The sequence below is a fragment of the Oryctolagus cuniculus genome, chromosome 19, assembly GCF_964237555.1.
Source record: "Oryctolagus cuniculus chromosome 19, mOryCun1.1, whole genome shotgun sequence".
NCBI lineage: Eukaryota > Metazoa > Chordata > Mammalia > Lagomorpha > Leporidae > Oryctolagus > Oryctolagus cuniculus.
The window spans coordinates 8203647-8227680 of record NC_091450.1 but is presented as its reverse complement, the minus strand read 5'-3'; the positions used below and the strand labels follow the sequence as shown (position 1 = coordinate 8227680).

At 43.8% G+C, this 24034-nt stretch overlaps 1 protein-coding gene across 4 annotated transcripts; it reads left to right on the top strand.

Moving 5' to 3' along the window:
* Positions 1-1199: 1199 nt before the first annotated feature.
* LOC100350816 (uncharacterized) lies at positions 1200-23731 on the top strand. 4 transcript variants are annotated; one of them, XR_011384516.1, is made up of 3 exons: positions 1200-12283; positions 14114-22276; positions 22816-23730. XR_011384516.1 is itself a non-coding variant. In XM_008257961.3 (2 exons), exon 2 carries the CDS (start codon positions 14184-14186, stop codon positions 16062-16064), a length of 1881 nt encoding a protein of 626 aa, XP_008256183.3. In that variant the 5' UTR covers positions 1200-12400; positions 14114-14183; the 3' UTR covers positions 16065-23731. The 4 variants fall into 4 exon arrangements, 1 of the variants encoding a protein (XP_008256183.3); XR_011384515.1 differs by having other exon boundaries at positions 1200-12348; XR_011384514.1 differs by having other exon boundaries at positions 1200-12400.
* The last annotated feature ends 303 nt before the right edge of the window (positions 23732-24034 follow it).

Genomic DNA, 24034 nt, shown 5'->3' with positions numbered 1-24034 from the left:
ACATGCCTGGCCATTGTACCCTGCCTAGTGACCAGCGCCAAGGCCAAAGAAAGTGATGCACCCCTCCCACACGTAGACCGTGTGTGCATCCCCACCTGGGTGTTGCTTTGGACCCCTGCATTTCCATGGACAGGTGTGCAGGGAAAGCACCAACCCAGATGGGAGAGGGAGAGGGTGCAGGCAGAGAAATAGGGTCAGAAGCCACAAGACGTCCACTCCCACCATGCTGCCTAGTTTTAAAATTTCTTAAAAATCAGTCCCATCTTAAAATCCACATGTTAAATGTTCCTTCGTGGTCTCCATATGATATTGGAAATGACACCCTAAAATTATATCAAAATGTGGCCCTTTCAAGTTCCCCAGAAACACCATCTGGGATGCCACATATGGCATGAAAATTTGGGGTTCCATATATCACCACATGCTTATTAAAAAATCCCCAATATTAATAAGCCTGAGAGGGTTCTTGCCTAAGATTTAGAGAAGAATTCTAAATACCAGCATAAATAAATGAGGCAGTGTGGTACATTTTAAGCTTTTATTTATCTTCTGGGGTCTTAACCAAAAAGTCATTGCCCCAACCTCGTTTAAGAGATGTCTCCCTATGTTTTATTCCAGCAATTTTGTATTTTCAGATCTCAGATTTAGGTCTTTGATCCATCTGAGTTGATTTTTATGTGTGGTGAAAGGTAGACATTTAATTTCATTCTTCTATATATGTTTATCTAGTATTGTCAGCACCATTTATTGAAAAGACTATGGGATTTTCATCAAAAATCAGCTGTTATATATGTATGTTTGTATTTATGTATTTTTTCTCTGTTTTCATTTATCTTTTTGTATCCATCTTCATGCCAGTTTCATTCTATTTTAATTACTATACATTTGTGAAATCAGGTATTGTTATGCCCCCAGCTTTATATGTTTTTGTGTAGGATCACTTTGGCTGCTCTGGGTATTCTGTGGTTCCATATGAATGCTAGAATTTTTTTTCTAATTGAATAAAGGATGTCATTGGTATTTTGATAGGACTTGCATTGAATCTGTAGATTTGCTAAGGAATATGAATATTTTAATGTTAATTCTTCTAATTCATGAACAGGGATGTCTTTCTATTTCCATGTGTTTTTGATGATTTATTTCATCAGTGCTTTATAATTTTATTGTTGTGATCTTTCACTTATTTGGATAAATTTATTACTAAATATTTTTGTAGCTACTGTGAATACTTTTTTCCTGGTTTATACTATTTATTTTATTTAGGATACACAAATTTCATCTATTTCATATATACAGATTCAGGAACACGGTCATACTTTCCCTCCTAACCTCCCTCCTGCCTGTACTCCCACCCTTCTCCCTCTTCCCTCTCCTATTCCCATTCTTACTTTTTACAAAGATCTTAAACTTACCTTTACAGGAGATCATTATTGGTGTATAAAAATGCAATTTTCTGTACATTGATTTTGTATCCTGTGACTTATTGGTTTATCACTCCCAACATATTTTTACTGCAGTGTTTGAAGATTTTTATCTAAACTCATGTCTCCTGAAAAAAAATAAACAGATATTTTTCCTTCCTCCTTCCCAATTTTCATCCCCTGTATTTCTTTACCTGAGTATTCTTGTGAGTACTTGAGATACTGTATTGACTAAGAATGGTTTATGGGGTGTCCTTATCTTGTTCCAGAACTCAGAGGAAATGTTTTAGCTTTTTCCCGTTCAGTATGATAGTGGCTATTAGTTTATCATATAGCTTTGATAATTTTGAGCTATGTTTCTCCTGTACTTCGTTAGTTGAATTTTCTTATCATGAAGGGATGTTGACTCTTTCTATGGAAGCATTCTCAGCATCTGTGGAGATGTTCATGTTTTCTGTTCATTCTGCTGATGTGATTTCATTGATTTTTTATAGATGTTGAACCACATTTGCATTCCTGTGATAAAACCCACTTCATCACATTACATGTTGTTGTTGAGTAATATGTATATACATATATCATACATATGTGTATACATATATATCTTTTTGATGTATTATTGCATTCATAATATTTCCAAACCCTCACAGCCTAGAAATTGCTTGAAATAAGAGAGCTGGAACTCATTACCCATGCTTTTGCAGTCCCAGAAAGTCAAAACACTTTCCCAAGGTCACAGAACAACAGAATGTACTAAAGAAAATATTCAAAACCAAATTCCCTCAGATGGAAGACCTCTCTCTCTCTCTCTCTCTCTCTCTCTCTCTGCCTCTGCTCTCTCTATGTAACTCTGACTTTCAGATAAACAAATCTTTAAAAGAAATCATTATATTCATTCCCAGCTGATACAGTTCCACATTCCAGCCTTGTTAGTTTTAGTGTTTGGCCTGGATTATTCTTTCCTGTGGGGGGCATCCTGGACACTTGTTTTGTCTCAGAGAACTGTGGCTGGAATTACCCAAAAAATGGCAGCAGGGGAACTCCAAACCTTCCTGAAATAGGGCTGGTTGGGATTCCAAAGACAAGGTTGCTAAATGCCAGGGTAACTCCTGCAAGGCACTTATTAGTCTCATTCTCAAAGAAGACTGCAGCTTCCTTGTGTGGACAGCAAGCAGGGTTCCCAGAGAGGGATATATCATGTGAGGCTCCTGGTTCCTGGTTTTGGTCTGCCCAGACTTGGCCATTGTGGCCATTTGGAGAATGATCTTCCTTCCCCTTCTTCCTCCCCCTCCCTCCTCATTCTCCTCTCCCTTCCTCTCCTTCTCCATCTCTCTTCCCCATTTCAAATACATGAATATATAAACCTTTTTTTAACAACAACAAAAAAAGCTGTTCAGGCAGAGGGGAGGAACCCCCTGTGGAGGCCAAGATGAGTCATTAGAAAAGCCAGCATAGAACCAGGAGAGTCTGGTCATGGAGGCTGGAGAGCAAGAACCTGGTGGCAAGGAGCAGCAGAATCTGTGGGTGCTTCCCCACGATGGAGGACAGTGCCACCTCACAGGGAGAGCAGGGGAGGGAGCTCAGATCTCAGGAACTTACCCAGCAGGGAGTCCCTGCATCCCTGGAAGAGCTGAGAATGGCTGGAGGTGGAGAGCATGGAGTCTGACCAGCACAGCCCTGGGTTGCAGGGGTGGGTGGTGCTAGAAGGGGAATGCTGGTCTCAGAGGGAAGGCTTCAGTGCAGAGGAGGCTGAGAGAAAGCGTTTGTTCTTACTTCAGTCTTGTGTGTAGGCAGGGGAAAAAGCACACAGGTATATCAGGCTGCAGATGGGCCAGCCAGGGGCTTAGATGGAGTACATGCAGGAAGGCACTATGGTGCGTGACCAGCCCAAGGCCAGCAGGGTGGGGGTGGGTGTGACAGTTTCTGTGTCCTGTGCCATATGTGTGTAAGGCTGAGAGGCCAGTGGCCTGGAGGTCTTGGAAGAGAAGGGCATTGATGAGGGCTGCACCTCCTCAATAGTTTTTCTAAAGTTTTAGAATAATTTTCTCCTTCACAAAGCAATTTTTTCTCCCATTTTGTTTTGGAAACATGCATCACTTCCATTTTGTCTTTTCTTTTGATTTAATATTGTTTATGTTTGATGGAGACCAAAGGCCTCTATCAGGCAGATTTTTCTGGCCCTCCTGGGAGCAGAGGAAGCAGGTTGTAGCAGCCTGCTGATGACGGCTGCTGTAAGACAGTGCTGCTCTGCAGCCCCAGCTGGTCCTGCCAGGTTTCCCATGAACCTCACCCAACTTTGAAATTAGTGACTCGTATCTTATCTACAAACTGTGCATATTTCCACAACATGCAGACCAAAAGAAGTGTTTGCAGTGGGGTCTGACCAGTTGGTCTCAGACATGGCCCAGCCCCCAGTTTTCCAATGCTCAAGGGCCAGAAGAAGAGGAGGCGTATCTGAGGTCACTGGCATTGATTTGATATTACAAACTCCTTAGCAGCATCGTTGTTCCATGCTACATTTAAGGCCATGTTGGAAACTGCCTAGTCTTGTTTATTTCCTAGGAAGTGAGAAGTAACTTGCTGAGCATGCTCTCCAGATGTTTCCTGAGGGGCCAGGTGGTGTTCCCTGGTTCATCTCCTTGCTTCCCTCACAGCACTGCCCTGGGTTTATGGGGGTTAAAGACCCAGAGTAGGTGTCACCCCTGGTGGGCCTGCAGGGAAACCTAGAAATGACATTGGCCTCATGACTCTCCAGGGCTGTAAGATGAACCCTGTGCATCTGCAGCCACCAACAGGATGGTGATGAATGCATTCCCACCACTGCTCTCCTTGCCATGATGGCAGCAAGTGGGCTACACTTTTAGAAAAGATAGGAAAGGTAGCTCCTATCTGGAGGTGCCATGAGTGCCCCCCATTCCTTTTCCTGTTTGTCCATCAACAGGCAAGACAGTGGCTAGGAGACAAGCCTAGTCTTAGATGCCCTTAGTTTCTACTTTCCTCTGAGTGTCCGCTGATGGTGCATGTCCCTTTGCTTCCCCCTCAAGACTGTATGCTGTTCTGTAGTCACCCCACCCCAGCCCTCTGGATCCTGATCCAGCTCCTGTACACAGACACACAGCTGCCTTGTGAGCAATGCGAGCCTAAGAGAGGGCCTGGTAGAGGAGCCAGGCAGAGTTTGAATCTGTAGCCATCCCTGAATGGCTCTCTTCCCCAGGCAGCTCCCTGGCTGTCCTGTCCCTGGGTGTCCTTGCAGGCTTGTTCCAGCACAGTTCTCAGTGTTGCCAGCTCCCCCAACCTTTCCCTACCATCCTTCGGGTTGAAATTTTCTTGTGCTCTTCCATGAGATGCTATCTTCTGTGCTCCCACAACCAAATGACATCCAAGGAACTGAGTGAGGGATGGCATTGCCAATGAAGGGCAGAGGGGGAGGGGAGAGGCACTCGGCTCTTCAGTTGGAGAGGGGTGAGTTTGGTAACTGAAGAGGCCCCAGAGATGTGCAGGCCCTGATCCCTCAGACCTGTGCTAATGACCTCTCAGGGAGAAGGGTCTTTGCAGACATGCTTAAGGACAGAGGGATAGGCCATCCCTTGGATCATCTCAGTGGGCCCCATGTGGTCACAGGACCTTCATTAAGGGGAGGCAGGTGGAAGAGCCAAGGGAAGGTGGCGGAAGCAGAGCTGGAGTCAGGAGATGCTGGACCCCTGGCCTTGAAGTGCAGGAAGGGCTGAAAGGGTGAAGAAACAGCTCTTCCCCCAGGGCTCCACAGGGAACCAGTTCTGCCTGTGCCTTGTTTGGACCTCCCCAAGTTCTTTCCGATTCCTGTGTGCTGAACTATAAGATGGCAGATTTCTGTTCCTTTAAGCGACTACATTTTTTCACAACAGCAAGCGAGGAGGACATTGAAGTGTTTTAAGCACACCTATACACATAGGCACATGCATATGCACATTTGTGCAGGACCATTTTGGTCATCGGGAGGGGGAAGTTTTGGTGGAATCTGTGCTAACAAAGTTTCAGGTGTTGCTACATTTTTATTTCATAATGCTTAATGCTTGCATTCAAAACTTTTATTTACTTGAAAAGCAGACACAGATTTCCCATCCACTGGTTGACTCCCCACATTCCTGCAACAGCAAAAGCTGTGCTAGGCCAAAGCCAGGAGCTGGGGATTTAGTTGAGTCTCCTCCAAGGGTGGCAGGAACCTCAGTATTCAAACCATTATCTCCTGCATCCCAGAGTGATTGTTGGCCGGAGTTGCAACCAGGAGCAGAGCTAGGACTTGAACACAGGCACCCCAATATGCAATGAGGGTGTTCCAAAGAAAATCTTAACCATTGTTCCAGCGTTTGCATTTTGAACACTTCATCTGCAATGCTATCTCAGGGTTGTGATGTTTTAAAATCATAAAACATGGGAGGAAAAATGAACTCAATATAATTTATGGCAGTGGTCTGGAAAGGAGAACAGCCATATTACCACAGTGGGACTTTTGAGTACCTATTCCTCATGACTTTGATCCTTGTATTAAGGTGTAAATTAGTGCAATAAAAACTCCTCAGATCGAACAAATATCGACCTCTGTGCTACTCTGACCCACGTGGAGATGTAGAGTGTTTCCATCTCCCTGGAGGTTGTCCCCCTCCCCGGATTCTGACTCCACACCTGAGTGGACAATGGGGCTGTGCCTTGACCCTCCAATGTTGCTTTTCCACCTTTAGTCCCTGGCACCCTCTCTTTCCTCTGTCCAGAGCCTGCCCTCCAAGTTTGGCCCTGGGCTTCCATATTGTTGTTTCCTGGAGGAGTCTTCAGGAGCTCATCCCCACTCAAGCACATGTTGGACTTTACCTGATTTCCCCGGCTTATGTTTTTCATAGCACACAGTTTGAAATAGCTTTAGTATTTCTGCTAACTGAATTCTGGTTTGTCTCCATCTACTGTGAAATGTCAGCTCCTTGAGGGGGAGGGGAATGATGGTCTTTACCTGTTAGAACCTGCCTGCCCCATTCAAGTTGCTCAGGAAACACCTCAGAGGTGTGTGAATGAATGCAGGTGTCTTACTGGGGACTGTCACATGCTCAGATGGCCTCTGCTGCCAGGTGGATCCTGTACATTTCTTCATTCTGTTTATTTCTGAAATCAATTTCATGTCAGCTGAGTCCTGCTCTTTCTGGCGGTCCCAGGCCATTGAATTTTCTTCCACATCAACTACCTTTAGACAGTCAGTCACAAACAGAAAGAGCTTTGTGATACTATATCTCCTTGGGATCCTGATAGCTAAGGAAGCAGTGAGCTAAGATGAGATGCATGGGGTGGGGGTTACTGAACATGCAAAGGGCAGTCAACTCGTTCAATCCCAAAGTCATGGCAGACAATAGAGAGCAGTGTACACCACACACTACGTGCTACATACTGCATAGTATGTGCACGTACACACTGCATGGTGCACAGTCATCTTTGGGGGTTGAGAGAAGTGGGTGCAGGGACCCACCCCTACACAACTGGTGGTTGGAGATGGGGGTGCTCTGGAAGGGCTCACATGATCTTCAGCTGGGGCTGGGTGGCAGTGAGGATGGGGCAACGGAATTGTACCATTGCCTGCCTCGGGGTGCTCTTCAGCATCTGTCTGCTGAGTGTCCAGTGGGCTGATATCCCTAGTGGGCCTGGGGCTTCTGTGGGCCAACTACACAGGCATCACTGGGCAAATCTAAGAGGCTACTGCTCACTACTCCATGGCAGTTTCTAATCTCCCTGAGTTTGAGGCATTTTCAGTTGTAGCAAGCTTTTGACCCCAAAGGGCAGGGATAGGGGAATCAGAAACTGTCTTGAGCTGCAGAAGCTTAGAGCTTTGGAGAAGGAAGGGTGGAAGTCAGCCTGGACAGATGTCCAGGGAGTGGGATCTGCATTGCTGTGTGCACTACCCTGACAGCCTCAGGAAGGGCTAAACAACCAAAGATGCAAGGGAAAGGGAAACAGGAAAACCCACCAGCAAGGCCCAGGGAAGGGCCGTGTATTGCAGCCTGGTATTGCAGAGGGGCCTGGGGCTGGTGATTGGCAGCAGGTCTGTGTGGCACTTCAGGAGACCAAGAGGAGGGCTTGGGCACAGGAAAGTACACATAAAGGTCAACTCCTAGCCACTGCATGAGTTCAGAGCCAGGTTTCAGGCCTTACCTTGATCTGTTTTGTGCTGCCTTAATAATATACTTGAGGCTGAGCACCTTATGAAGGAAAAGTTTATTTGGTTCATAATTCTGGTGACTACCATGTCCACAGAGCATGGCATCAGGTGAGGGCCCCCTGCCCATGTAAGAACAAGGAAGCAAGAGTGGAGACAGTGGCCATCTGGTTTTTTTTTTTTAAATATACTTTTATTTTTATGGACATAGTAACTTTCGTATTTATGAAAATACAGTACAATTTCCTACCATGCCTAAAAAGTGAAGTGATCAGATCAGGATAATGGGCATGTGTATTGCACAGGCAATTGCACACATGCACAGGTATTGGCATATTTTATACCTGTATCATTTTTTTGTGTTGAGAACATTGAAAATTGTTTTAGTAGCTATTTGGAAATACTCAGCTGTGGTCATCCACAGTTACCTTGCTGTGCTGTAGAACACTGGAAGTTATTCCCTCTATTCAGGTGCACCCCTGTACCCACTAACCCTCACCTCTGCTTCCCTCCCACCCTGCACCCTCTCCAGGCTCTGGTAACCACTGTTGTATTCCCCACATATCTGTGATCAACTTTTCCACTTCCACACATAGTGACAACTGTTGTATTTGTCTTTCTCTGTGACAGGCTTATTTCATTGAACACATTGCCTGAAAGTTCCATCAGGTTACAGCAAAAGATAGAATTTCATTCCCTTTTAACATTCCTTTGCATGTGTATATCACATGTGGTCTATCCATTCTCCAACTGATGAGCACCTGATTCTACATTGTGGTTACTGTGAATAGTACAACACTAAACATGGTGCACACGTCTCTTCAGCATACTTTCAGCTCATAGAGACACACCCAGTAGTAGGAGAGCTGGAGCATATAGCAGTTCCGTTTCTGGATTTCTCAGGATTGGCCACATAGTTTTCCAAAATAGTGATAGTCATTTCCATTCCTACGAAGAGATCCCCTTTCCCCACACCCTCATCAGCATTTGTTATTTTTATCTTTTTGATCAAACTGTTCTAACTGGAATGAGATGTTGACTTTGATTTGCAGTTCCCTGATGATTAATGACATATCTTTTTCCATATTCTTGTAGGTTGTTTGTGAATCCTGATTTCAGAATATCTGTACAGGTTATTTCCCCATTTTATAATCAGATAATTTTTTGTATTTAGATTCTTGAGTGTCTTCTTCATTATGGATATTCATAACTAGTCATTCTCAAAAAGAAATTTCTCTAAGGTGCACTTCTGTGTTTTTCAGTCATTTTAGAAGAGTCACCATGGGGGCTTCTAGCTCTCTCATTCCCTCTGTTCAGTCAGTTTGGTCTGTGACCTAGGCTCCAGGTCTTTATCACTTCAGGGCCTCTTAGTGGATCCAGTCTTGAAGAGGTTTTTTTTTTTTTGTTACATTTTAAAAATATTTATTTATTTATTTGAAAGCCGGAGTTACACAGAGAGAGGAGATGCAAAGAGAGAGAGAGGTCTTCTGTCCACTGGTTCATTCCCCAATTGGCCACATGGCTGGAGCTGCACTGATCCAAAGCCAGGAGCTATGAGCTTCTTCTGGGTCTCCTATGCTGGTGCAGGGGCCCAAGGAGTTGTGCCATCTTCTATTGCTTTCCCAGGCCATAGCAGAGAGCTGAATGGGAAATGGAGTTGCCGGGACTTGAACTCCCCCATGTGGGATGCTGGCACTGCAAACGGTGGCTTTACCCACTAAGCCACTGTGCAGGCCCTGAAGGTCTTTAAATTTTTTTGTGTGGGTCTTTGATTTCTTATATCAGTGTTATATTACTATTTCCATTGTAGAATTCTTTCACATTCTTGGTTAAATTTATTCCAGGATATTTCATTTTATTCATTTTAACTATTAAGAATGGGATTGTTCTTATAATTACTATCTCAGCAGCTTCATTATTGATTTATAAAAGTGCTTTTGATTTCTGCATGTTGATTTTGTGTTCTACAACTTTACTGAATTTGTTGAAATAGAATCAGTAATAATATCACCTGTAACAGTATTTTACTGGAGTCCTTAAGCTTCTCTAAATATGTAGAATAATATCACCTGCAAACATGGATGATTTCACTTCCTACTTTCCCATTTGCATACATTCTATTTCTTTCTTTTTCCATTTCTATGGTTAAAATTTTCAGTACTTTACTGAATAAAATTGGTGAGAGTGTATATCCTCTTGTTCCAGACCTTAGAAGTATCGCCATTTTCTTCACCAAACTGTCTATTCTTAAAATTCAACTTTTACTCACTTATCAGATGAATAATTGTGTCTATTTGTTTAATTAATGTTAATAAGGTGGTTCATTTTTCAGACATTCATTCATTATTTAATTGTACATTAATTTGCCTCTATTTTGCATTCTCTTTTTTCTCATTTTTTATTGTTTTTTTTTTATTTAGTAAATGTGAATTTCCAAATGCAACTTTTGTATTATTGTGGCTCCCTCCCAACCTCTCTCCCTCCTGCGGCCCTCCCCTCTCCCACTCCCTCTCCCATCCCACCCTTCATTGAGTTTCATTTTCAATTACCTTCATATACACAAGATCAACTTAGTATACACTAAGCAAGGATTTCAACAGGCTGTACTCACACAACCACACAAGGTATAGGGCATTGTTCGACTAGTAGTGTTGTTTTTAAGTTTCATAGTAAAACACATTAAGGACAGAGATCCTACGTGGGGAGCCTGTACTCAGTGACTCCTGTTGTTAATTTAACAATTGGCACTCATATTTATGATGTCAGCAATCACCCGAGACTCTTGCTATGAGCTGTCTAGGCTATGGAAGCCCCTTGAGTTCACCAACTCTGAACTTGTTTAGTCAAGGCCATATCACAGTGGGGGTTCCTTCCTCCCTTCAGAGAAAGGCACCTCCCTCCTTGATGACCTGTTCCTTGAAGAGGTTTTACCTATAGGTTCTGCATTAACATCCCAAGAGGAACTTTCGTAAACCACAAACTTCATTGTATCATTCCATAGCCCCACAATTTATTGAATCCTTAAAGCACACATAGAGAGATGCTGGCAGCAGAGTGCAGCTTAATGTGGTGCACGTAGAGGGATGCACCTCAACATGAGACCCAGGATGAGGGACTTTCTGCAAGGACTTTGGAGGGGTCCATTCACTCTTCCACCTTGTGAGGACACTTCAAAAAGGGGCCATCTTTTTCCTAATGTTTGCATGTTGAACTCAGTCATACTGGTGTGTTTAAAGGGGTACAATGCTCCCTTTCAACTCTTACACATATGGTAAATAGCAGGCCTCCAGCCTTCCCTTTCATTATCAATTTTTTGAAGAGGGCACCAACATAGAAGCAGAAAGTGAGCCCTTTCAATTACTGGATCTGCTGGTCCTCAATTTTACTCTCCCCAGCCTTGAGAACAGTGTGAAAATTTTCAAATACCCAAGACAAGGTCTTGTTACAATAGCAAAAAAGCACTGAAATCTCTGGGAATGTCTTGCTTTTCTCCCTACAATTTGAAGCATAGCTTTGCAGGCTACAGATTCCTTAGTTTGTGATTTTTGTATTGCCTTCTGCACTGCACCACATCAGCCCACTGCCATGTGGTCCTCCAGGGATTCCGATGAGCAATCTGCTCATGAACATAGGGGAAATGATGGAAGACACCTCCCTCTCAGCTCTACAGATATGAACAATGCACCGAGCTGTCACGGGCAACAGAACATTTTGTGGTAGTGTCATAATGCCGGGAAAGTGATCCCATCATGTTGAGACCTATCACTCAGATGTTACAGAGGAAGGAAAGGCTATTTGGGGTGTAGACTTTAGGAGGCAATTGGAACATTCTACATGTGCTAATTTTGCAAAAAATAAATATCAATTCCTATCACCTAAACAAAGATCTTTTGGGAGTACTTCCTCTTTAATCAAATGGACAGATACTCCTGGAAACTGCCGTGGAGTATCACTAACTGTGATTGGTCCATTTCTTGCTCTGACATTGGAAGGCACACTGTGATGTCATTCCAACTGCCTGTTTGAATCCCTGGCTGGGCGGAGGATTTTGTCCGTTTTTTCCAGGAAGCAGTTGGATGCTGACAGGCGAGACTTGGACAAAGCTACGTGTTTTTCCATATTTTGTTGTTTTTGCTGTTTTGTCTATTTCTTGTTAGTGTGTTGTTTATTTTGTTCTTTTATTGTTCTGTTCATTTTGTCCTCTCCCTTCCCCCACAATCTTTTACTTCTTATCTGTGCATTTTTATTTTATTTAACTATCTCGTCATTTCTCTTTTGATTTCTCTTGTCATTTCTTCTATTTATTTTCTGTTTTCATTTTCTAATTCTTTAATTCTTGTGTATCTCACCTTCTTTTTCTCATCTGTAATCACTTTCTTTACATAGGAGGATTAGTATTGTAAGTTTAGTTATAAGAGTTGGTGTTTTACTTTCTGTGACAGTTTTCCATGTTTCTGTTTTGTCACTTTTGATTATTTTGTTTGAATCACTGATTTGTATAGTGTAATTCATATATAGTGTTTGTTCAAAATATTAGCATAGTGAATAGAATTAATCTTAATAATTAGTGTACTTCATATACTGTTGTTTTTGTTATGCCCAGATATGCCCAAGATATTATTTGATATGCCCAAGAAGTTATCAGCAACCCATCACACTAAAATCCAAAAGCAAGGTTTTTATTAAAAAGGTAAAAGCCGCAACAGGGACCTCATCCAACCAACCGGCGCAGCGGAGGAAGGAGAAAAGGCCCAGGTCTTTTTTGGGGGACACTTTTAAAGGGGAGATACATCAACAAGGGCTTAAGGTGCGGGGCCTTTTATGATTGGGCAGGGTAGGGGGGGTTTCTATTTGGCTTGAGCTCAGGAAGTTACCTCATTTGGTAGTCTCTACTGAGCTGCCCTTGGTCTGCTGAGCAAGCTGTCCTTGGTAAGCTTTGATATCTCCGTAATGCCTGAATGGCTGCTTGTACAAGGACTCGGGTCTGCTATGGGAAACGGAGGTTGCTTTTTATTGTTTCAAAATAGAGTCACTTTGGCTCTTCAGTTTTGTCTGTTCTTTTTAGTGCTGTTTCTTTTGTTCTTTTTTTGTTTTGTTTTCCTTCTTTTCTTCCCCACAAATTTTTGCTTTTTATCTGTGTGTATTTTATTTAAAAATCTCATTTCTTTTTTCATTTCTCTTGTTGTGTTCATAATATCACATAGTGAATTAGAATTGGTCTTATTGATTAGTACAGTGAAGTTCATATACAGTTTTTTGTCTACTTGTTCTTTAAGAGCTTTATTTTTTTATTTTTTATTGTTAGTTTTCTCCAACTCAATTTTTTTTCTTTTTATCTCTGTGTATTTAATTTAAATATCTTTTCTTTTTCTTGTTATATTAGTAATATGAGTATAGTGAATAGAATTAATCTGTAGTACAGTAAATGTAGTGTTACCTCTTAGTTGACTTATTCATTTGTTTCTTTCATTTTATTTATTATTATTATCATGTTTATTTCATTCATTTGTTTTTGTTATGTCACTTTTGATTATTGTGTTTGACTCACTGATTAGTATAGTGTAATTCACATATAGTGTTTGTTCAAAATATTAGCATAGTGAATAGAATTAATCTTAATAATTAGTGTAGTTCATATCCTGTTTTTTTATCTGTTCTTTTTAGTGCTGTTTATTTTGTTAGTTTTTTGTTTTTCCTCTTTTCTCCCCCACAAATTTTTGCTTTTTATCTGTGTGTATTTTATTTAAAATATCATTTCTTTTTGATTTCTCTTATCACTTCTTCAATTATTTTCTGTTTTCATTTTCTAATTAATTCTTGTGTATCTCACCTTTTTAATTATTTCTCATCTATAATCACTTTATTTACATAGGAGGATTAGTATTATAAGTTTAGTTATAAGAATTGGTGCTTTACTTTCTGTTATGGTTTTCCATGTTTTTGTTTTGTCGCTTGATTATTTTGTTTGATTCACTGATTAGTATCGTGTAATTCATATATAGTGTTTCTTCAAAATATTAGCATAGTGAATAGAATTAATCTTAATAATTAGTGTAGTTCATATACTGTTGTTTTGTCTTTTCAGTCCTGTTTATTTTGTTCTTTTTTTCTTTTTGATTTTTCCTCTTTTCTCCCCCTCAAATTTTTGCTTTTTTATCTGTGTGTACTTTATTTAAAAATCTCATTTCTTTTGTTGTGTTCATAATATCACATAGTGAATTAGAATTGGTCTTATTGATTAGTACAGTGAAGTTCATATACAGTTTTTTTGTCTATTTGTTCTTTAAGAGCTTTATTTTTTAATTTTTATGTTAGTTTTCCTCCCCCAACTCAATTTTTTATCTCTTTGTATCTCTGTGTATTTAATTTAAATATCTTTTCTTTTTCTCTTTTTCTTTTTATATTAGTAATATGAGTATAGTGAATAGAATTAGTCTGTAGTATAGTAAATGTAGTGTTACCTGTTAGTAGTATTAACATATTGACTTATTCATTTGTTTCTTTCTCATTGGATTGCCAGGTCACCGTAGGTGCTGTAGGAGACTAGCTAGTGTTACTCCCAGTACACTAGACACAAAGATACCCCCACAATGAGTGGTGACAGATCCTCCCACACAGAGGAGGAGGTGTTCCGGGGATATGAGGTCCTCAGAACCCTTGGCAAGGGCAGCTTTGGCAAGGTGAAGCTGGCCCGCCATATGGAGAGTGGGAACATGTTGGCTGTGAAGATCATTGCCAGAGGGCATGGGGATTCCTCCGAGTTCCCACAGGCAAGGGTAGAAGCAGAGATTATGAATTCTCTGCATCACCCTCACATTGTCAAGCTAATGCAGGTAGACTACACTGCAGAAAAAGCCTACCTGTTCATGGAATATATTAGCGTGGGGGACCTTGGAAAGTTAGTGGCAGTGCGCGGTCACCTGCAGGAACAAGAGGCATGTTGGTACTTCAGTCAGACCCTAGAAGCTGTGGAATACTGCCATAAGCAGCACATTGTCCACAGAGATATAAAATTAGAAAATCTCCTTGTGGACAGAAACATGTGCATTAAACTAATTGACTTTGGCTTAAGCCAAAAGCTGAATGAAGGCCAACAACTCAGTTCATTGTGTGGCAGCCTTCAATACTGTGCCCCAGAAGAATTCTTAGGTAAGGAATTCGATGGGTACAAGGCGGACGTGTGGAGCCTGGGCATGCTCCTATACACCATGGTGAAAGGGTGGCTGCCCTTTGAAGGGGAGAGCTTTGCCTGCCTGAAGGAAGCCATCCTGGGTGGCTCTTACCTAGTCCCCTCCTCTATAAGCGGGGAACTGGAGCAGCTGCTGGACTGGCTGATGACCTACGACCCTGCTGAGAGGCCCACAGTGGCAGATGCTATGGGCCACAAGTGGCTCAGCATGGAGCAGAAAGGGCCCAAACTCAGTGAGGACACAGCTGAACAGTCTCTGAGTTCAACCGAGGACGAGGACCTCAGTGACAGTGTGGAGAGCCTGAGCTCTCAGGAGGGCCTCAGAGAACAGGACGGCCCCCTGTGGGCCCAGCTAAAGGCTGACCTCAGAGGAGGAGGAAGTGAAATTTACATGGGGCTCCCAGGTCCTTCGCATGTTACTGAAGGTCCAAAACACCTCTCAGGCCTTCTCTTCCAGCTGGGCCGTGAGGAGGAGGATGGCTGCTTGTCCCCTGCTCTGAGCTGGGGGAAATCCCAGGAGGGCTTCCGTGGAGCAGCAAGACCTGAGCTCACTGAAGTGGAGCTTCTAGCATCTCCGGAGGATGCTGAGGCCCAAAACTACCTGGTGGATCTGGGCTTTCAGCTGAGCCATAAAGCAGCCTCCCTGACAACCAGTCTCCAAGCCAGCGCCATGTCCCCAGTGCTGCCTGAAGGTGACCAGTCGTCAGGGCTAAATGCCTGCCACGGAGCCCGCAGGATGGACGGTTCACCACCTGGCATGATGATGATCCACACTCCATGCCCAGTCCTCAGAAACAACAGCCCCGTGTCCTCTGTGTCCACTCTCAACACCAGCAGCAGTGAGGCCTGCAGGTCAGATAGTCCCCACCCTGTCATAAGGAGGAGGACCTACACTCCTGGGCCAGTCCTCATCTACAACAGCTCCTTGTCCTCCATAGCCACCATCAGCGTCACCAGCAGTGAGGCTGAGAAGACAGATGGTCCCCAACCTGGGATAAGGAGGAAGACCTACATTCCCTGGCCAGTCCTCCGGTACAACAGCCCCGTGTCCTCCATATCCACTCTCAGCTCCAGCAGCAGTGAGGACCACTTGGCAGACAGGAGCTGTTCCCAGGGAGTGGCAGAGAACGAGAGCCTCCCAGAAAACCAACAGGACGAGGAGGCAGGGACCTCGCCTGCTAAAGCTGCCAAGAGCAAGGGCCGCTGGGGGGTCTGCAGGAGGATGGTGAACTGTCTTCTGCAGGTGTGTTGTATCCTGCCAGACCCAGAGGAAGACCTCTGAATTCAGTGGAGAAAGGTGGCCCCGTAGCTTCATTCACTGGAAATGCCCAAGAGGAAGTTATGATCCCTGGCTGGCAGGAGGGATTGTGGGGAGGCAGTAAGAAATAACAGGCAGGGAGTGAAGTCAATGGGTCTCATAGGAGGAGCTAGGATCAGGTGTGAGACCAGACCACATCACAAGGTCCTGTGTCTCACGTGCTTAGCAGCTGATCAGGTGAGCATAACCTCATTTCAGTGGTCAGGTCAGTGCATTTCTCGGTTGTCACATGGTTCAAGTAGTCAGCAGAATAACATTTTTATTGGTTAGCCTCCATAACCATATGCTAGCCACCAGAAAAACAGACACCTGATATTGAAACGCTGTAGTGAATGTATCCACGTGTAAGGACTTACTATAGAAGCTCCTTTAGAAGAGGCATAACATACTGGGGCACAGTGTCAGCCTCAGGGACCTTTCTCTATCTGGATTCTGAGGACAGAGTCACACTGTGTGCATTCAGCAGGACTTACCAAGAACTGTATGCATAAACATCTCCCTGATTCTATAAAAAGTAGAAAAAAGGAACAAAGAGACCAGGCCCTGGGACTTCCAAGAGCTGTACAAACCTTGCCTTCACTGGGCAAGTAACTCCCACATTCTGAGCCCTGGTTACTACTAAAAAAGTTTGGGAGGAGGCTGGCTCTGAAAAGTCCTTGTGACACAGTGAGGTCTGGAGTTTCTGGGATGACAAATCCAGCCATGTGCTTGCTCAGGGAAACCCTGCTTGGATGCATCCATCCCCAGGTACATGTGGAAGATAAGCCTGCCTTCTAGCATGAATGTACTGGACTCTCAGGTTATACTCAAATAGTCTCCCATCCTGTTTTGGGATGTGTACAGGGGCCACTGGCTGCTTGGGGGATGATTAGCAGCTGCTGGCCCCAGTGGCCCACTTAGGTATATGATGTCTGGGGTCACTGTCAAGTCCAGGCTAGTATTGGCAGCTATAGTCAAATTGAGTAATTTTGGTCTGCATTGATAGATATTGGGTGGGGATTCTTTTACCTTTTAAATCATTCTAATAAAACAAAACACAAATGTTACTATTTTAACCCTTTTAAAGTATACAGTAGTGGCATGAAGAGCATTCACAGGGTTGTGTGCACATCACCACCACTCCTCTCCTCCACGTGAAACACTCCCCATCCCCCTCCCCAGCCTCTGGCACCCCCAGGTCTACTCCTGTCTCAATGAATGGGACAACTCTATCTCACGTATTATGCAGTATTTGCTCTCTCTTTAAAATTTCATTGTATTTGCTCTTTGAGAGGCAGAGAGACAGGCAGAGCTCCCATCAGCTGGTTCACTCCTTGCAGGCCTGTAATGGTGAGTACTGGACTAGGCTGAAGCCAGGAGTGGGAAATCAATTCAGGCCTCTCAAGTGCATGGAATGAAGCCAATCACATGAGCCATCAGCTGCTACTTCCCTGTCTGCAACAGCAGAAAGTTGGAGTCAGGAGCCAGAGCTGAGAGTGAAACCCAGTAACTCTGACAGGGTACGCAGGCATCTTAACTGCCTGCCCTTGGTGTTTGTCTTTCTGTGGCTGGCTTGTATTATCCAGTCCTCAGGATTCATGCTTGCAGTAGCAAGTGTCAGAATATCCTGCCTTTGAAAGGCTGAATAATACTCTGTGCTTCAGTTGGACCACATTGTTTTTCCACACTCATTTTCTTTGGATGGTCCCATGGGTTGTTTGCATATTGGGGTAATGTGAATAATGCTACTGTGAACATGGGTACAAATTACTCCTTGAGCCCCTGTCTTCAATTCTTTTATTATATATGTGCTTACATATTTGAAAGACACAGTGACTGAAAGAGATCTCTGCCTCACTCCCCAAATGGCCACTACAGTGAAGGCAGGCCAGGATAAAGCCAGGAGCCCTGCACTCCATCTAGGTCTCCCACATAGTTGATAGATGCCAAGGACTGGAGCCATAATCTGTTGCCTTCCCATGAGTGTTAGCAGGAAGCTGAATTGAAAGCCTATTAGCCAAGACTGGAACCAGACACTCCAATATGGGATGTGGACCTCCCAAGTGGCAGTTTAATTGGCTACACCACAACACCCACCCCTGTTTCCAATTCTTGGAGTCATATGCCTAGATATATATACACCTAGATGTATACATACCTAGATGGACTACTTGATAATTCCATGTTTAAAAATTTGGGTGGCAGTTCTCTTTTGTGGTGTAGCAGGTTAAGCCACCACTTGGAACACCCACACTCCATATTGGAGTCAGTTCATGTTCCAGCTGCTCTACTTCCAATCCAGCTCCCCGCTAATGCATCTGGGAAAGGCATGAAGGTTGTCTCAAGTACTTGGGCCCCTGTCACCTACATGGGAAACTCAGAAGTTCCTACCTCTGGCCTGGCCCAGCTTGTCTGTTCTGGTCATTCGGGAGGTGAAGCAGTAGATGGAGGAGTCTCTCTCTTGTCCCTGTCTCTGTCACTCTCCTCCCACTCCCTGCCACAGGCTTTGCCTTTCAAATCAATAAATCTTTTTTTTGTTATAAGGAAATACCTTATATTTATTTTTAATTTTAAAAAATATTAATTTGAAAGGCAAATGTACAGAGGCAAAAGCAGAGAGTGAAAGGGAGACTGAGAGAGAGAGAGAGAGAGAGAGGTATCTTCCATCTTCTGCTGCACTCCCCAAATGCTCACAACAGCCGTGGCTGGACCAGGCTGAAGCCCAGAACTTGGATCTCCATCCTGGTCCCTCAAGGGAGTGAAAAGAACTCAAGTATTTGAGCCTTGACCTGCTGCCTTCCAGGGTGCACATGAGCAGAAAGATGGACTGGGGACCTTAACTTAGTCTAGAGTCCAGGCACTTGGATGTGGATGCAGACCTCCCAAGTAGTGTTTTAGTTGCTCGGCCCATTTGCCTGCCACAATGTTTAATTATTTGGTGAACTGCATCCCATAGCTTTCTGTTTTATGTTTGTTAAGGGCACATCCCAGGTCCTACAAACTCAAGGGTGGGGGGTTGAAAAAGTGATGGGACAAAGCATGTAGCCAGGTTCAGACCATGGAGCTGGAAGTCACTGAGCCCTTGCCCCCTGCAGTTCTAGCCTACTTGTCCACCAAACAACCCTTCCTGGGACACATCTCCTTTCCCTGTGATCTGAGGGTGAGGGGCCAAGTGAGTAGCCACTTACCTTCTGACCTCATACACCAGCAACACTGGGAAAAGCAAGCTCTTCAGCTGGAGACCAGGACAGAAGGAGGTGCTGCCTCTCCCGTTCCCCTCCCCCAGCTGTTTATGCTGCTGGCCACTCCCCACCTATGCTCATGCATGTGTGTTCTTTCTCCTTTTAATAAACGTCATCATTCTGGGCAGTGTATATGTGCCTGTACTTAGAATGCCTCTCTAAATAGAAGGTACAGACCTGGAATACACATTCAGCCCCACTTTCTCCACTTCTTATGGGTGAGCCAGCCAGGTGTCTGAGAAAGCCCAACAGGGAACTGAAAATGCAACAGTGGTAAGTGGAATTTAATTTGTCCCTGCCTCAGCTGTACTAAGCTTTTACCTCCTTGTGAAAATTCAAAAGTGTCTCCCTCAGTCTCACTGCTCTTCATCTCAGGCAGATCTGTTAAGATGCAGTTGTGGGCACCTTGTTCCTAAGTTATAGCATTAGGGGATGAAAGGCGGCTATGAGATGTCTTAGTAAGGAGGATCTGGACAGAGAAATGGGAAGAGAGTGGGCCAGTTTGTGGCCTTGTGCCCAAATTCTTTGTTTCTAGTGTGTAGTATGTTTTTAAAATTTTAGATTCATTCTCGCTGCTGAAAAACCTGGAACTTGCATTTAGTTTCTACTGGATGCAATACACCTGGCTGAAAAGTTTGGTCTTAAGATTTTGAATCATGGTGCTTTCCTTATTAAGATGGGCAGATGGGCCAAACAACTCACCTTGTGCTAGCAAACTTCTCTTCATCTGACTGGCGTGGTCCTCAAAACAGGTGTGCAGTGTATATGTGCCACACCCCCTGTCAGCAGGCGGTACTTCCTAACATGGCAGGAGTTCCTCATCAGGAGCCGAGGGAGGGATTTTGCCAACCATGGAAGCCTCAAGTGTGGCTTCAGCTTTTCAGTGGAAGATGGAAATGGACCCCACTTGACCATGGTGGACCCCATAGCTAGGACAAGCCATGTACCTAGTCAGCAGCCCTACAATTTATCTTAGCTTTATGCTGGTTTCTGCCACCCTGGAATACACAGCCAGGTATGGGTTTCAATGCTACCTGAGGTCACAAGCTCTAGAGAATGCCCCAGAGAATGTCCAGGGCACAGAAGCTTCAGGGCTTACAAACTCCAGCAGCTGGTCTTCAGGCATAAGCTGTGTTATTTTTACAACCCAGGAGCTTTTCCTCCTGGCATGAGGAACAGTGCCCCACTAGAGATGGGTTTCTTGCAGAGATGACATCCCATAAGTTCATGTTGGATGCTGGGAAAATGCCCCACTATACATGTGTTTGCTGCCAAGTGGGTTGGCACCATTGAGAAAGTAGCAGCACTCTTCACATGGCCAGATTATGTAAGGCATGTTCATTCAAACAATTTAATAGGGGCATTGAGTAATGAAGATGCCCTTAGATAAAGATCAACCCACAGGGGCCCTGGAGGCAGGCTGCTTAAAACTGAGAACCTCAAATTGGGGTATAAAACATTGTAATGTATCCAATACAACTAGTACAAGGGATCTGAATCACATGTATAAGCATAACAGGGCTTGTGGAGAGCCATTATCACTTTTGGCTTCTCAGGTTCTACAGAAACTTCAGCTATATATGATTCCTCATTCATCCCTGTGGACTCACTCCTAAGGGTACAGTTTTTAAAAACCTCTAGAAAATCAAGATACAAAGCGGTTTACTGACAGCAGTAGTTGCATGAAGTAAGGAGTTAAAAAGGCAGGTTATGCCATGGTGGGTCTTACTCAAGTGATAGAATCTCAGACATTGCCATCTAGCACTTGATTGAAAAAGGCCAAACTTACTGCTTTAACTAGAGCCTTGTAATGAGGAAGAGCTAATGAGTTAAAATGTACGGGCTCCAGTTTGTTTTCCTTGAGTTCCATGCACATGGAGCAATTTGGAAAGGAAGAGCCCTCCTGACTGCAAAGAACTCTCCCATTACATAAGGAGAAGAGATGTTGGCTCTCCTTCAGGAGCACTGGAGTCTTTAGAAAGTGGTTGTCATTCACTGCAGGGGACACAAGAAGACAGATAGCCATGCTATTCAGGGAAATGTGCTAGCAGATAAGGCAGCAAAAGTCGCTGCTGCAGAGAAGGTTCTAGAAATAGCTTTACTACCTGAGCTTTTTGGTCACTAAATATCCTCACTACACGAGCCCTGTCATAGAATGTTCTCCTCAACCAGGCTACATGAAGGATGCCAGTGGAGGTGGCCATTCAGTCATAAGGCCATGTGCTGAATGGAAGATTATTAATATATGACTCTCACTGTTTTGGAAGAGGTGGTTTAATGCCAGGAGTTCCTTGGGTGTTTGGAGGGTAAAGGCTGCATACTGTCATAAAGACAATACCTCAGCATGTAGTGACTGATTTAGGTTTTTCTTATCTCCATGCCCCTTGGAGACCTTAGTCATCATATAAACTCAAAAAGCTAGTCATATTCTTAAGATAATCTTGGCTAAGCTTTGCCAAGAGACCTCAGAAACATGGCTTAAATTCTTACCTATTGCCCTCAGGATCAAAGTGGCACCTAAGGCTGCCTGACTAAAATGCTATATAAAAAGGTCTTCTTCACCTCTGACACTCTCTTTGACTCAGGGATACAGGATCAGATAAAAGTTTATTATTAATCTTTTTCCTATACAAGAGGCTAATGGACTGTGGTAATAAAATTCTCACAGTGCCAGGTCCAAAAAGTCATGACAGCGTGTCCCCAGGAGACCAAGGCTGAAGAGACACTTGCAGCAAAGACTCTAACTCTGATCAATTGCAGCTTAAATGAAAGGGATCCTACCAGGTGCTACTCCGCACTCCTACTGAAGTCAAATTCAGGGCATCCCAAGCTGGGTACCTTTGTCAAGGATCTCAGTTCTACCTCTTTAGTCTTCACAGGTGCACACAGAGAACAAGTCTGCTCACTCTTGTGAATGCATTGAAGACCTCAAATACATCTTCAAAGGGCAAAAGGGTGAGTAAAATCTGCTTTTTTCATATTGAACCTGCTACACTTAATAGCCCACATGTTTTACCTATCTTATTCTCTCAGGAGGCTGCTGTTGTGAGGAAAACTCCATAGTTCTTGTAGTATGATAGTAGGAGATCCTGCTAGGCCATAGAGAACCATTTAAAAATCTGTTCATTGTGTGGGCCAAACTAGAGCCTACACTTCAGGCCAGATTTTACAGCAATTGCTTGAGTCCGTGGGTGCTCTAAGACAGTCATGGACAACTAGCTGGCCATAAAATGCATACTGGCAAAATTAGGAGCATATGCAGTGATTAATGGAACTGCGGCATCTGCTCTAACAGTTGTATATTCACTGAAAAGGATACTAGTAGTCTTTATGGCTATGCTAGATGGTTTTACAATCTGGGCAAAGACAATCTATCAATGCCCATGTTTTGGGAAACAGTGGAATATACTCCTCCTATCTTGAAGGGGATTCAACTTGAAATTTACCTTTTTTCCAATTATGCTCATCCTGATTGACAAACTTTTCTGTTTCAGAATTTGACAGCTTCTCAAAATGATGATGACCATGCGGGACAACAGCGATTGGCCGTGACAGATGAAAATTTTCCAGCTCATGAGATGGATCAATTAGATAAGAAGAGGTTTCCAAACCCTGGATAGGTAGGGACAACGCCCCTGGCCAGCAGGAAGTAGCTACAGAAGACGGATCATCATCCTTCAGCACCCCCTTAAGATTAAGGGTCGGAAATCTCTGCGGGGGGGGATGAGATGGGATAAGGCAGGTAGCTAGCTTAGGGCCACAGAGCTGGAAGTCCCAAGTCGCAAGCCCTCACCCCATGTAATTCTATCCTACTTGTCCAATAAACTGCCCCTTACTGGGCATGTTTCCTTCGGGGGGGCACATGCCATGTGAATAGCCACCACACTTCTACCTCAAAAGCAGCCAGCACTGGAAGAAGTGTGTCCTGCTCTTGGGAGACGGATGCTGAGGTGCTCTCTCTACTCTCCCATCCGTTTTCTCCTTCTGGCCCTCTCCCCACCCACGCTCACGTTTCCTTACTTTATCATCCCTTAAATAAATGTTATCATTCTGTGTACTGTACATGTTTCTGTGTTTCAAATGCTTCTCTCAGTAGAAGACCCCACTTCAGGGTTAAGGTTCTATTTGCAACAGAAGGATCCCATATCAGAGGGCCAGTTCAAGTCCTGGCTACTCCACTTCCTATGCAGTTCCCTATTGAAGCACACTCTGGGAAGGTAGCAGGTGATGGCCAAAGAGCTTGGGCCCCTACCATGTGGGAAAGACAGATGGAATTCTGGGATCTTAGCTTCATCTTGGCCCAGCATCAGCAATTTTGTCTGTGTGGGGAGTGAACCAGTGAATGGAAAATGTGTTTGTGTGTTTGTGTGTGTGTGTGTTAGAGAGAGAGAGAGAGAGAATGAGGGAGAGAAAGAGAGAGAGAAAGACTCTGCCTTTCATATAAAGAACAACAAATATTTTTTTTTAAAAAAGACAGATTGTACCGGGAGGTGGGGATCAACAGTGGCTATCTAAGAGCCTGTCTATACAATTCAGGCCATGAATGAAGCTAGAATGTTCTGTGTGGCACCTGAAACATGTAAACCATACAAGCAGGAACAAACTCTATGAACAAGGTGCCCTCCAATAGGTTTTCTGTCTAATTTAATGGGGATATTGAGGCTCAGTGGTGAAGTGAGTTGACATTGGTAAGATGCTGCTACCAGTGAAGCA